This window comes from Emydura macquarii, unplaced genomic scaffold, assembly GCF_026122565.2.
Source record: "Emydura macquarii macquarii isolate MOO-44397 ecotype Brisbane River unplaced genomic scaffold, CSIRO-AGI_Emac_v2 contig_1363, whole genome shotgun sequence".
NCBI classification, from domain to species: Eukaryota; Metazoa; Chordata; order Testudines; family Chelidae; genus Emydura; species Emydura macquarii.
The window spans coordinates 19,608,431-19,623,699 of NW_027131500.1; the positions used below are offsets into that span (position 1 = coordinate 19,608,431).

The following is a 15,269-nucleotide window of genomic DNA, read 5'->3' on the forward strand; positions in this document are numbered from 1 at the left end:
TTATATGGAGCTGTTAAAGAGACCAGCTCTGCTAAGCATGGGGAGTGTTAAATCTATCTTCATGCCCTCTTTGTATCCACCCCCCCAATGTTCATCAGAACCATAGTGGTTCTGCTTTGTCGGGGCTTTCTAAAAACACTTACATTATAGGTTGAATGTCACCCAGAATATTGTTCGTGTATCACCAGTAGGAAGTTTACTTTTTGGTAGTTTTAAAAAATACACTAAACATTTCTCAGTCACTGATGGAGCTCAACTATTTGAAGAGTTTCTTCTATTCGCAGACCATTTCAATGATCTGTGGTGAAGAAAATTCTGGGGTGATTTAGCCAATCCTCAAGAAAATCAATTGCTTATTCAGATTTGGCAAACTAAATTGTGGATGGTGATTTCTGTGGCACCACCCAACCGTGCCTTAAGGAGGGAAGACAGCTCAAGAGTAAAGCTGGGTCAGAAACAGTTTTCCCATCTCATAAGAATTTGAGACTTAATTTCCAATCTTGAATTAGGAGGAAAAACCAAATGAATTTTCACAAACTGAAATTTTTAAAAAATGTTTGAGTTTAGGCTAATTGAAACATGTCGTTTCAGTCATTTTTAAATGTTTCATTTTGATTTTCATCTTTTTCGTCTTTTTAAATGTAAACTAAAGTTTTTAAACAAAAAGTCGTTTTGAACCAAAACCTGAAAATGCTGCATTTTGAAAATGTCAAAATGGGACACTTTGGCAATTTTGAAACCTTTTTCAAGTTTTTAAAATCGGGGGATTCATCAAACTGACCTTTTCCTACAAACTGTTTCTGCTTTGACAAGTTGACATTATCTGTCAAAAAAAAAAATGTGTCGGAGCATTGCTGATCAGCTCTACTGAGTAGCTCCACTGTGGGGAGAGAGCAGGGTGGATGGAGCCTTGCTGTGGAACTCATGAGATTCAGGGGCGGGAAGATTACCTCTTGTTCCCCAGTCTACTCCTACCTTGAGTGCAGTGGTGGTCGGAGGGGTAAATCTGGGTCGTGACTTGTTGGAGGATATTCTAAAATTGATTTTTATCTTTTGTTAAATTGCAGGGGAAGAAGGGGAGTTAAAGCTTTTCCCTCTTACAAGTATACAATTGCGAGGTCTGTTCTGTCCTTGATGCTAGCTAATGCTAATAGGAATTATGCATGAACAAGCTACAAATGACTAGACGCTGTTAATTAGTAAATAAAAAATATATGACAAAAAAATCCCAATAGGAGCAATGGAAAAAATATTGCCATCTTTGTGCTTTTGTTTCAGGTAATCCCACTTCCCAAAGGGAGATCTGTCTTTTCTCAAGATATCAGGCACTTTGTCATACCTGAGAATTTTAAGCCTGCACAAGTATTAAGCTCAGTGAAGTTGCCTAGTCATCATCTGCAGACTAACAGAAAACTGCATTTTAGTATCTGTGAAGAAGAGGATGATGATCATTTTGAAATCGATAGTTCAACAGGCGATCTGCTTCTTTCCAAGGAGCTTGACTATGAAACAACTTCTCACTTCCTCCTGAGAGTTCTTATGAAGGATTATAATAAGAATCCTCCACGGAACTACAGTATTTTCCTCAGTATTGATGTAGAAGATCAAAATGACCACTCCCCTTATTTTCAGGATGACTTCATAGTGATTGGTATAGAGGAGAATGTTCCTGTTGGCACTCTAGTGTACACATTCAATGCAAAAGATGGAGATGGCAGTTTTCTGAACAGCAAAGTACAGTATTCCATAGAAACAAGTGACTCTAATGAAAATCCATTTCTCATCCATCCTTCATATGGCACCTTGATCACAGCAATTCCATTAGACAGAGAGGTCACTCACTCTGTTTTCCTCACCGTGTCTGCATCAGATCAGGCAATAAACTTGACAGAGCGCAGGCTTGGTTCCCTGACAGCAAAAATTGTCATTTTAGACATTAATGACAACAGTCCCAGTTTTGTCTCTTCCCCTCTTTCCTATGTCATGGAGAATGCAGAGGTAGGCTCTCTAGTGCATCATGTAATTGCGAAGGATCCGGATGAAGGAAGGAATGGACAAGTTACATATCACATTCTTTCAGGCAATGACAACAATGCATTTCTGCTAGATAAAACCACAGGTACTGTATATTCTATATAGATTCTTTTACCATGCTCATCGCCATAGTATCTGCCCACCTTCCATGCGTGCATTAACCAGTGTGACTAACATCTGTTACATTTTTGTTTTATCAGCCTCTCCCCCAAGAAAATAGTTGCTACCACTTATTTTTGGTTTGCCAATCCTCTCTGTGATGGCGGGCCCTTGTATGTAAACTGTTTATCTGTGGGACTCCGATAGCTTTGGGACAAATTTCTGGAACAAGAAAAAACGTTCTCTCCCGCTGCTCTTTTACTACCATGGTCACAGAAATATTTTTTAAAATAACGATGCAGAATCCTCTCGGATGTAGATTAAACATCACATTTCCTATATGAGAGTAGGGTGGAAAAGAGGCGATACATACTGCAAACTGTCTGGCATTGGCATATGGATTTGGAGGAGTTTATATTCTGTACCACTTACCAAACACCTGCAGGGCCCTCTGGACAAAGAAAAGTAAAAAAGTTCCCTTTGGGCCTGACCCTATATGTTCAATAAGACAGCATTTCTTGTGAGATCACTGGGAGCTTTGTCTGAGTAAGCAATAGAGAATTGGCCCCTTTATGTCAAACTACTAAACAGTACCATGGATAATTAATCAGAAAGCAATAAGGTAGAAGTCCTCCCTCTTGTTAACGAGAGTGTTAGGAAGAGAGACAAGACATACTTGCCAGACTTTGGCCTAGAACCTTCTCAGAGCTTGGAACTGCTACATAGTAGTATAAGCTACAGCTGCAGGCTGATTTAAGAATAACTGAAATTGTAGGAAAGAGGGACAGCATCAGAAGAAGAAATATCCCAGGAGAGCACAGGTTTCATGATTCTTGAACAACTAGTGCATTTCATCAGTTGCTTACTTATATTTTCCCTAAGGGAGAGGATACTAATTGATGAATACTTCAGTATATGAAAGATGTATCTGAGTCACAAAGCTAATTGTTCTTATAAATCAGGGGTGGCCAAGTTTACTGACCCTCTGAGTCACATACGACAATCTTCAGAAGTTTGAGAGCCAGGGCGCACTTGCTGGGCCTTGGAACTTCAGCTCCACAGGGCTCACTTCACCGCCGGGCAGAAGCAGAAGCCCTGAGCTCCCCTCTTGCCAGTCTGTAGGCAGAGAATTGGGGTGTGTGTGTGGGGGGGACTCCGCAAGCTGTACTTTAACTGTAAAAGAGCCGCATGCAGCTTGCGAGCCAGGTTTGGCCACCCCTCTTATAAATAGACTTTCAGAACTTTACAGCAGTTGAGGGTTGGGATAAATGCTGATTAAGAGTTCAAGGTAAATAAATGTTTAAAAAACTACTGTACTAAAACCTGGCTTTCAGATCCTACTTTTCAATTAAAATGAGAAAAAAATGTGAATTCAAAATATGAATGAACACACAGAAACAAAGTAAAATATATACAAGTCTGAAGAAGCAACAGTGTGAGTGTGTGTTAATACCAGTTAACAGTTCATTGTACTTTGAGGGTTTTGGAATACCGTGGACACTATGTAGTACTATTCAAAAGATACACATTTTGTTCATGAATTCTAAAGTCTGACAAAGGGACAATAAACCAAAAGAAAGCAAAAAGGACTATGAACAGCATACTTGTATGCTTAAAAGACAATTATATTATAAAAATGGCACAATTTTATTAAACAGTTCCGATCCGTCATTGTATTCATAGTCACACCAAATGACTTCAGTGACAAAAATAAGTTTATTCCTGAGTTAGCACTGCAGAGACAGCACAGATAAGAGATAGGGAGTTGGATTCTCTTCCTTCTTGTACACCAACACAGTTGTTTACTAAGGGCTTGTCTACATGAACTTTATTTTGGTGTGAATTTACCCAGCCTGCAGTGGTCTAACTGTGTGAACCTTGCTGATGCGCATCAACAGTTTGCTAAAACGCTTTGGTCTAGTTCTTTTTTAAACAGGACTAAATCAAAGTGCATTAATGAACTGTTAATGCACGTCAGCAGGGTATACGTGGACAATTAGAGTGTGGCAGGCTAGTGTGGGGAAGATTCCCCAGTCAGCTGGCTGCGAAATAACAGTTTGTGTGGACAGACCTTATTTCTAACCAAGTACCCCAGTACAACTTCATTGGAAGCACCATAGGGTACATCTACACAGAGAGAAAAGACCTGCAGCAGACTGTCCTGGGTCAGCTGACTTGGACTCGTGGGGCTTGGGCTGTGGGGCTAAAAATCGCTTTTTGGGCTGTAGTCCACACCTGAATGTCTACACCATGATTTTTCAGCCCCAGAGCCCGAGCCCCATGACCCTGATTCAGATGACCTTGGGCCAGATGCGGGTTTTTTTATCCCTGTGTAGACATACCCATGGTGACTAAACTTCATGAATGAAATGTACCAAAGTCTTTAGCACAGTATTAAGAAAGCAGTGGGGTTACATGTGTGTCACTGAGGGCATAATTTGTCTAGAATCTTTGTTATGTGGTGATAATTCAAAGAAAGAACACAGCTTGACTCACATAGGGAACCCAAGGTTGAGTTTGCATGGCTGCCAGGAGGGTGTTTTGATATCACTGTGATTTATGGTAGATAGAAAAAAAATCATCTTACTTGTAAGTTGAACACATCTGATATGGAAATCAATGCCATATTTACAAAGTTATACATTTTCAGAGCAGAACATTGAGGTTATATAAATATTTGCGCTACTTGAGCTTCTTTTGGACTGCAGACGTTAAACGAAGTCACTGATTATTGTGATAGTGTAACTTCCTGTACTAAGGGAAGTGTTGTAATGAAACAATGCTCTTTTGACTGTTTTTTCCCTTCTAACAGGATTGCTAACCGCAGCCTTTCCTTTGGACCACGAGAGTCAAGAATACCACATTTTGACAATCCTGGCTCTTGATGACGGCACGCCGGCACTCTCTGCAACCCAGATTCTGACTGTAACTGTTCTTGATGTAAACGATGAGAGGCCAGTATTTCGAAAGCAATTGTATGAAGCAGCAGTCTCTGAAAACCGAGATCCGGGAGAGTTTGTCATTAAGGTGGAAGCTGTAGACAGAGATTCCGGTAATTTTTAACCATTGCTTTCATACTGGACATAATGTTAATGACCAGAACTGGCTCCTAATGTCTGTACATGTATTAGCCACCTTGTATTGCTCCAAGATTGTAGCTGGATTTGAGTTTGAGTTTCAAAATATGGCTCTTGATTCAGATTCTGAACCACCTTGTGAAGTATAGGGGTGTTTTGAGTTGGGATTTGAGTCAGGCCCATCTCTGTTTAACATGTGTTGTGTAAAACTGGTGCTCAGATGAGTTTGCAGAAATGGGTGGCACTGTATAGTGTTGTCTTTGAATGAAAATTGTGAAAATAGCTAAAGCACAAGGGGTACAGCTACAGTGCAATAAAAGATCTGTGACATGGCCGCAGCTTGTCCAGGGCTTGGGCTGCAGGGCTAAAAATTGCAGTGTAGACATTCAGACTTGGGCTGAAGCCCAGGCTCTGAAACCCACGAGGGGGTTGGGGTCTCAGAGCCCAGATTCTAGCTCAAGCCCAAATGTTTTCACTTAAAATTTTTAACCCCGTGTGCCCAAGTCAGTTGACTCAGGCTCTCAGACTCAGTGCTCTGGGTTTTTTTTTTTATTGCAGTGTAGACACACCCCATATTTCTAAACCTATGAATGAAGTTGGACTCCCCATGGAGTTTCACTCTTCTCCATGGAAAACTCAAGCAACGCAGGGAAAGTGAGAAAAATAGAAATAATCTTTCTTGTTTTGCTTAAAGTTTGCTGAAATCAGAATCCAGTTTTAAATATCCAGGACTGAATACCAGTACTGCATACAGTAGGTTGGTTTTCACTTCCAGATTCCAAAGTATAAATAATCCATCAAAGAAAAAGTGTAGAACTGTGTTGCTAATGACACTTAAATGATTGAGACTGTTTAAAGCATAATTTATCTTGTCATCCTTTATGCTGTTTAGTTTATGTATTTCCCTCAGGCATTCTGATCCACATGGTTAGACACCTGCACACGTGCGGAGCCCCCTCCCAGTGAAGTCTAGGGGCTCTGCCCAGGAATCCCTTTGCACAGATCATATTGGAGGGTGGGGTTGTTAGGTTTTGATGCTGATCTTATCTGATCAGGTTCAATTTTTGGCTCTCATGTACTAGTGTAATACTGCAGTGTTTGGGTTGCAGAAACTAAAGGCAAATGTTTAAATGTATTAAAAGTTGATATTTTAAGACTTCAAACTATATCTACTAATACTAGGTTAGGGATAACATTTACTTAAACAAAAGGCAGAAAAACTAAATGTTGCCTCAAGCTACGTAGCAATATCCCTTTAAACACACTTCCCAAATGTCAGATTTTCCCAGGAAGGGGCTTTTGCTTCAGCACCCTATATAAAAATGTTTACATTTAGGTGAGCTCTGAGTGTATTTTCGGGATGAAATCCTGGTTCCATTGACGTCAGTGGTAAAACTCCCTACTGACTTCAGGAGGCCAGAATTTCATCCTCTGTGCTTAAAGAAAGAATATTATGATGAAGGACTTGATCCTCCTGCTTTTAAGTGAATGACGAAACTTCTGTTGATATCAATGAGAACAGAATTAGGCCCAAATTTTGGAAAACTTATCACTTAAAAGTAGTTCTAGAATTGTGCAGGAACCTGACATGGAAGGCAGTTCAAATGATTTTTTTTCCAAACTTGAAATACTAAAATAAATGTAAACTGAGTTAAAGTCAATATTTGTGACTTTAGTTCATTCTAAGCAGTATACTTCTAATGTTTAAAAGTTAGTTTACTAGATAAAGATCCTTTTTTTGTAATGGAACCAGCAAATGTGCATTAATCCTTTCTGGCCAGAGAGGGGCACTGTCATCCAAGATTTTTGTTGTAATAGCACAGAAAAGAAATCTTGACCTAGAAGCTTCTGCAAATTTGTAACATGATGAAAAACAGAGGACATGAAGACTTTGTATATTTTGTAAAGGTAAAGCATTAATTTTTCTTTTTAGAGATGTACAAAATGGATGAGGAAGAGGGGTTCTTCGCATGCTCACTTCCTCTGTACCACATGCTTTCTTCCTCCACATATGTTTTGGAGTATAGTATAATGCTGTGCTATGTAAAAAAATTGTTAAAGAGCTGGTTACCAAAGCCATCCTCTGCACTCAGCAAGATTTACAATTCTATTACTGTGCTCACAATCATTATGAAAGGCAGGTCTGAGGTGAACAGACCAATGGAGATACCATATAGGAAGGACTCTTCATCCATCTCCATGTGTACCACATATGTGCACTGTTGGGCAACAGCTGTACCTAGGAGGGAAGAAGTAGTCAGGTAACCAATTGGGTCCATGCATGGTGTGAATCTACATGGCCCCAAGCCAGCATAAGAGCTGAGCAGCATCTGTGTCCAATCCGTTACCCATACCCCAAAATATTATTTTATTTATTTTTTGTTAATCAACAGTGCGTTCAAGCCTGTACTCAATATACAAGTAAAGACACTACCTGATGTGAAAAGTTTACAAGCTAAAAAAAGGGATGCAGAGAAGCATGAGAAATTTGCTTGAATTCCACCCCCACCCCATCCCTTTAATTATTTTTTACTCATTTCTTGTAGGCAGTGTAAAAGAAGTGAAAATTGTAAGAGCAATTAGAATGAAGAGGTGGTGGTGGAGGCTTGGGAAAATGAAATAGGAAGGACATTCCAAGCATAAGGGGTGGCATGGAACAGTAGCCAGCACCAGGCTGGCTGCAAAGACACATTGGGCTGGAGCAGTATGTTGTGGCTGAAGGTTCCTTCCTCCAGCTCTGTTATTTTTGAACACATTTTCCGGTAACCACAGTCCTGTTGGGGCTTTTTCTCACATTATCAGATTTTGGCCCAATGTTATGTGTATGTTACAGTATTATTCAAACCTCAAACAGAAAGGTAGAGAAATATACAAAGTAGTTAAATCAGCATACAGAATACTGAAATAAATGCTAATTGCTTTTTATGTATTTGGGAATAATGTCACAGTTATTTTTTGGAAATGGGCTATCACCTTGCTCTTTGAACTACGTCAGGTGGACAGAACTACATTTCACATCTGCAAAGTTACTTGTTTGCCCTATATATAGTTACTTGTTTGCCTTATATATAGAACTTCCTTTCCTCCCTTCACTGATTCTTTTTTCATCTCATGTGTTTCTTCACTGGAGCCACTCCAGCCACATGGAGGAGTCCTATTTTTGCCAAATGCACCTTCCACCTTTCTCTTCCTCTCCCAATTTGTGTATTCTTTCCCTTATAAAGAGGTAAAACTTGCAGCTGTAAACTAGATTCTGTTTCACTCAGGCTTTGAGTCTGACCATCACTTTGAAAGGTCAGTTGTGAAAGACCCTGCCTTAATGGCTGAGACCATTTTTCACTCATTCTGACATCCATTGGACATCCTGCTCCACTAACTCCCACCAGTGGACCACAGGCATTTAACCATTAGGCAAGCAACCACTGCATTTTTACTGGCACCCCAGACTGCCCCCTATTCCCTCAGAAGGAAGACCTCTTCACTGTATGAGGGCCTGTAGTCCTGTAAACTCTCCATCTCTCCCAGAGCTGTAACTCTACAGTCTTTCTTCTGGGCCATCGCACCCGTGAAGCTGTCTTGTCCTAAATTGGGAGCAGTTTCTCCTGAGCGTGCTTCCTGTAAATTGCTCAAGCTGCATCCTCAGAACTATCTGAGATATGTATTTCCTGCTGGTCCAATAGGACAACCCACAAATCTAAGCTCTCAGTCATGAGAGCAAAGATATCTGCAGAATCTTTCAACTAGGTAAGATACTAGGGTTGAGGAACCCACTTTATGGGAAAAATCTGGGGCTCTGAAATAGTTCTAAGTGTATCTAATAAGTTCCACCTTTAAGCTCCTGCTCACCATGTCTGCAATGCCACATATGAATATCATGAAAAAATCAAAGTATTAAAAGGGATCTCATTACGATAAACCTGGATGAGACTCTTTTTCAGCTTTTGATGGGCAGGAAGGGTTGTTTCAACTATAGGAAATCACTACTAAAGCTGGGGAGCTGTGCCATGTCCTGAGAGGAGTCCAGTGCTGAAGTCCCTGTTTTTTTTAAAAAAGGGAATGTTTCAGAAAGTTCTGAGCAACTGGAAAAGGGGGGTTGGAGTGGAAACACTTTAGCTTCCTTAGCGAGAGCTGTCCAAAATGCACCTCCATAGGTGAGTTAAGTGTAAATATGTCACTTGTTCTGCCCGGTGTGTGATATTATAATGAAGTGAGTGTATGATTACCATTTCCCTCTCTTAGGTAGAGTGTCAGACATGCTTAAGTGTTTATCATCCTCTAATGGACTTGTGGTCCAGTGGCTGGAGGCCTGAAAGGAGAATATTATAAGCACTCACACACTGGCAATTAATCAAGAATGTCCTCTAGCTCAAAGGATAGAAGCTTGTGGTTTTGATTTTAAAGGTTGGAAATATTATTTCCAATAGTGCATTTATGTGGTTAGCTGACTATTATGGTAGTTATGTGTCTGTGTAGCATTGGCTACAAATAATGACGGAGTGAAGAATCTGTCCACGAAGGCCTTAATTCAAGGCCCTTTAGTTGCAAAAGGACACAGGCTATTACCACTTGTTCATGTCATCTCTACCCCTAATTCAGTGGTTGTCTTTTTTCTCTGTTTATTGTGTTTATACTTTCAGATGTAGCTAATGATTGCTACATGCAGTTGATTTGTATCAGCTAATATAGCCATTTTTCAAACCGCTAGAGCTGCAGTAATGTTTTTATATTTAAGATATACTTTGGATGGGAAAGGGCTGCAGTGGGTTGTTGCCCTTTAATTTTGCATAAAGTTACTCCAGGTTTGTCTTTTCCATTGCATATTTTTCCTTATCTAGAAAGATGTAAGAATATTTTTAATGTATCCTCTTTCTCCTACAAAACTTTACTTGTATTTTTAATGAACATGTCATCATTCTGAATTAATAAGAAGCAAGTAGTAGTTAGTCCCCTAATCAAATAACAATAATTTCATTAAGGTGTATGCATCTGCTTGACCAAGGCTGATTAAATGAAAAATAAGGCCTTGGCTGGCATTTAAACTGATAGGGCCTTTTTTTTTCCATCTCACACTGACTTTACATGGATAAAACTCTAACTCTAATCGAGTTTATTCTGATTTCCACTGTTGTGTGTTTGAGCCTGAATAGTAGAGTTTCAGAATTTGCTAAGAACTCCATCCTTTTCCAGATGCACAACTACCTAAACTACTAAAAGTCTGATTGTTAGTTTAAAAAAACACAGAAAAATGATTGAATGGAACTTGTGAAAAGCTCCAAATATACTTGTACAATAGTACAAGAAGAGTGCTTATTACCCTTTGTGCTTAATATAGGATTAATCTCATTGAAGTTAATAGCGTGAATGATCTTACTCTATAACCAATGATGGAAATAACGTTATACTTTCCTCAGGAGAGCATTGAAACCACAAGAAAAATGGGAGAAATTATTTTGAATCCATAATAGATAAGAATGTGGAATCATATGTCTCAGTTTACACAGGAGGCAGGCAGCTTTGAAAAGAAAAAGAAAAAAAAAGTCTACATTTGCTAATCTCCTTATTCTCCAGGGACACCCAGGTGTGGTAGTTAGTGATCCCATACTGTACACCAAGTGATATGTCTGCATGTATAATCAGAAATTACACAGGACAAAAAAATAGTGAGCTTGTTAAATAGCAGTCAAGGTGTTCAAAGGAGTAATTAAGAATATCGCATGGAGTACACACTTGTAGAAGCTTATATCAGAGGAAGAGTCTTAAATAGTCACTTTTGGGAATCCCAGAAGGCTTTTCAAAACCAAATATTTCATCTTGGAGATTTCTCCCTGGCAGGATTAATTTAAGTAAAGATACTGATCTCTGTCATTGAAGTCATCTTGAGTTCCTTCTCCATCTTAGGCACACTTCTAAGATCCCCATAAGATACTACTAATAATAATTTAAAAAACAAACACTTTATTGAGCTGCCAAGATGTGCATATGCCAGGATTCTATTACTGTGTGATCTTGTTGCTCTGGTCCTTTTTTTGTCCTTAATCCCAACCCTTCTCTACTATGTTACCTACGCTAGTTGTGTTGCAACTAAAACTAGATTATAAATTCATCAGGGCAGGGACCATGTCTTTCAGCTGATTCTGTAAAGTGGCTAGCTCATTTTGTGTAATTTATCTGCAGACACAATGCTATTCCATTCATTTCATCCATAACACCTTCCCGAGCCAAAAGATCACAGAAAAAAAAGTAACATAAAGCAGTATCCAGAGAGTAGGTTTTGCAACTGGAACTTTTTGTATTTTATTAGATTTTCCTTTCTGTTTTTAAGGAATAAATTCCCTGCTTCAATATGAAATCTTACCAGGAAATGGGTATGAGATTTTCAGGATAAACTTTGATACTGGAGAGGTGATGACAACTGCCTCACTCGACAGGGAGACCCAAGAGATTCTCAGTATAAAAGGTAACAGTATAAGATGTTTGAGGTACTGTAAAATGGGATGTGGAGAGTGGGTTCACTTTTCAGTGTTATGTTTTCTCAGTGTCATTTGACTTACTCAGACAGAAGTAGCATGATGTCCAAGAACAGAAAGCAGCTGTATTAGCACATGTACAGTAGAATCTCAAAGACATGAACACCAGAGTTACAAACTGATCGGTCAGCTGAACTCCCTGTGAAACTGGAAGTAAGCAATCAGGCAGCAGCAGGTGGATGTGGGGGGAAGGGAGCAAATACTGTGCCTTTATTGCAAGGTCAGCATGCAAAGCAGAAACAGCCCAGGGTCTGCACTGTTCCTGTAAGCCAAGGGCGCTGTTTCACCCCCTCCCACCTCACCGGGAGGGAGAAGCTGTTTTCACCACCACTACCACCCCGCCCCTTGGAAAGAAAGTTCCCTGTTGATGCAAGGAACTGAAGGTTGCAGCTAGTGCCTGGCCTGGAGTGGAAGTCATCTGTGCTTTGGAGGCATTTTAAAGGGCCACAGCCCATGCACCAATGCGGCCCAAGCTTTGCCCGTGGTTGCACTCCTGGATTCTGCCAGCACCTCTGGTAGTGCAAGGGCTGGGGAGGGAGGGGCGCTGGCAGCTGGTTGGCACCAACCCCCTGCCATGTGCTGCCTCTGGAGCATGGCAACAAGTGCACTGAGCAGGGTGAGCCCTGGGGAGAGGTGGCTGAGGGCTGGGGCTTGTAGTGCCAAGGGTGCGGGGCAGGCCCCCCAAGTTCAGCCCAAAGGCAAGAAACAGGAATAGGGCAAGGGAGCTGCTTGCAAACCAGGCAGTGCTGCCAGGTGCCACCTTTGCAGAGATCTCTCCCAGCCTCAGCTGGAAGACACTGACTGCAGGGTACTGTACCATAATGTTTTGTTCAGAGTTACAAACAACCTCCATTCCCGGGGTGTTCGTATCTTTGAGATTCTGCTGTACTCTGATTTTCTGTATAGCACATGGACTCTAATTTTCTGATATTACTGATGAAGATTCATTATTACACTAACATCACTAATATAAGCTTTCTTTCTATGTGTTATATCTCAGTGCTGGTTCGAGACAGTGGAACCCCTTCTCTATCCAGCACAGCAACAATTATCTGCAAAGTACTGGATGAAAATGACTATACTCCTAAGTTTCTCCTTCCTGCCTCTGAGCTTCCTGCCTCTGAGATTCAAATTCCAGAGAATGAAGAGTCTGCAATAGTATACACTGCACGAGCTGTAGACTTAGATGCCGGCAATAATGGAACTTTACGATATCGAATAATTGGTAAGTTATAGTCTTTATTCCATATATTATTAATACCAAAAAAAAAATTGTCAGAAAATAGTTAAACAGCAGTTTCAGGACTGAAAAACTGAAAAAAATTTCTACATCCTTCATTGATAAATCCTTCCAACCCAAACCCAAGCCTAGCCATCAGATTTGGGAGAGTACAGAAGAGAGGAACAAAAGTGATCAAGGGCAGGAGGGGTGAATTTAGGAAGAAAGATTAAAAGACCTAAATATAGCTTGCTGACGAAGAGGGCATGGTAAGGATCTGCAAGTGTATGAAGGATATAATCGCCAAAGAGTAGACATTTTTTCAGGGTATTATAAATGGGATGAAATATGTAATGTTGCAAAAACTCTTTTGGATGAGGCTAATGACCTAAAGGAAGAGATGAAAGCTCAGGTTCTAGGCTGGACAAAGCATTACAAGAATATACAGCAGGAAAAAATCCTGTACTGGCAGGGGATGCACTAGATCAATGGTTTTGAAAACTGAGCCCACCTTCAGGAAAATGAAACCAATTGCACCCCCATTTCAGCTCCTCCATCGGTCGTTAAAGGCTGCCAGTCTTAATTTTATACTTCTTCTGCATGCCCCACCTTCGGGAAATGCTAGATTCTTCTTCAAGTAGATGCAACCATGTATTCCATTTATGTGTGCGGAGCCAGAAAATTTTGCCTAGCAGTGCCCAGAGAGAGGCAGTGCGCGTGCCTTGTGGTCTTAGCCCCTCCCCTGGATATATGAAGCAGCACCTCTCCAACCCTTCTTACGGTCCGTGGCTGAAGTTGGAGCTCTTTGTGGTCTTAACCTCACAATCTGTCACTATTTTAGTGTCTTGTTCTAGTTGTATGTAGTTAATAGTAGCCCTAGTGTTAGTTGGATTTAGTATTAGTTGTATTTAAGCACTGAAAAGTCAACATTAGTCCCAACTTAGAAAATAGCGTTCATTGGGGCCCTAATAGACTCTATGAGTTCAAGAGTGTTTTTGCCGACTGACCATTTCCAGACACTTTGCTGCTTTTATCTCGGTCAACAGTCTCAACTTTCCATAACAGTTTGCATGTGCCTCAGGCTCTTAGGCCACATGTCTGCATGCACACAGGCGGTTCAATTCACAATGTTGCATCTTTGCCCTCTTCACATGTGGCTCAGGACTGTTTACAGTCCAACCCTTCACCCTCTGGAGAGGTTGGTCTGCCTCCCTCCTTTTATCCTGGATTCCTTGCACTGGTGGATGGTTCAGGGGAATGTGTGTCAAGGCATTTCCTTCGCCCAGCCCTTACCAATCAGGACTATTGTCACCGATTCCACCCTGATAAGTTGGGTGGTGTACCTGGGGTCACTAAAGGTTCAGAATCTGCATCAAAACTGCATATTGGTCTTGGTCAGGCTTGGTCTACACTTACGCCGGCGATTCGGTGGCAGTCGATGGGAGTTACGCGAACTACGCAGAAAGCTACGCCACTTGCGGGGGTGGATTAATAGTGTCAACATCTGGATCGACTGAGTGGGTCTTCACTGACCGCTCAGTTGATCCAGATAAGTCGATCTGACAGCGGCAACTTTGCCGTCATCAGTGTAGACATAGCCTGAAAAAGCTTTGGCTAAGCCCCCTCTCCGGGTGCTAGCTCATTCTACGAGAGCACAAGCTACATCAATAGCATTCTTCAGTGATGTCTCAATATTGGAAATTTCAGGGCTGCCACGTGGTCGTTGATACATGCATTTATGCCATTATCACTACATCCAGAGCAGATACAGACTTTGGGAAGGCAGTTCTGCAGTTCTTGTTTAAGTAGACTCTGAACTCAACCTCCTGTGGGTATTGCTTGTAAGTCACCCAAGTGGAATGCCCGGCTGCATCTACTCAAAGAAGAAGAAGAAAGGGTTACTTACCGTAACTGTGGTTCTTCGAGATACGATGCTGATGTGTATTCCATGACTCACCCTCCGTAACCTCTGCGTCGGAGTCTAGTTTCTAGACATTAGATGTGAAGGAACTGAGTGAGTTCAGGGTGGCAGTGCCTCATATAGCCAGGGAGAGGCTATCACCACGAGGTGTGAGCACCACGTCCTATGAGTACTGCTTGGCAAAATTCTCTGGCTCCGGTGCTCTGGATGCACACATACCTTAGTCAGATACATGACTACATCACATCTGAAAGAAATGCAGCAACTGAGTAATCATTTCTTTTTAGATTAACTAATGTTTTTTCAATCTTTTTATCATTCTATCTTCAACCTCGTCCCATATCGAATGAGGCCCCCAACCCAATCCTCCTTTCACTTTCCAAATAGGTGTG

At 41.0% G+C, this 15,269-nt stretch overlaps 1 protein-coding gene across 1 annotated transcript in view; it reads left to right on the top strand.

Annotated features, from left to right (window-relative positions):
- Window positions 1–15,269, top strand: part of DCHS2 (dachsous cadherin-related 2) — a 167,974-nt gene that overhangs the window by 113,949 nt on the left and 38,756 nt on the right. The window contains exons 9-12 of the mRNA XM_067551865.1: window positions 1,279–2,119; window positions 4,946–5,185; window positions 11,533–11,667; window positions 12,738–12,962. Coding sequence (XP_067407966.1) covers window positions 1,279–2,119; window positions 4,946–5,185; window positions 11,533–11,667; window positions 12,738–12,962 — 1,441 coding nt within the window. The remainder of the gene's footprint in view (window positions 1–1,278; window positions 2,120–4,945; window positions 5,186–11,532; window positions 11,668–12,737; window positions 12,963–15,269) is intronic.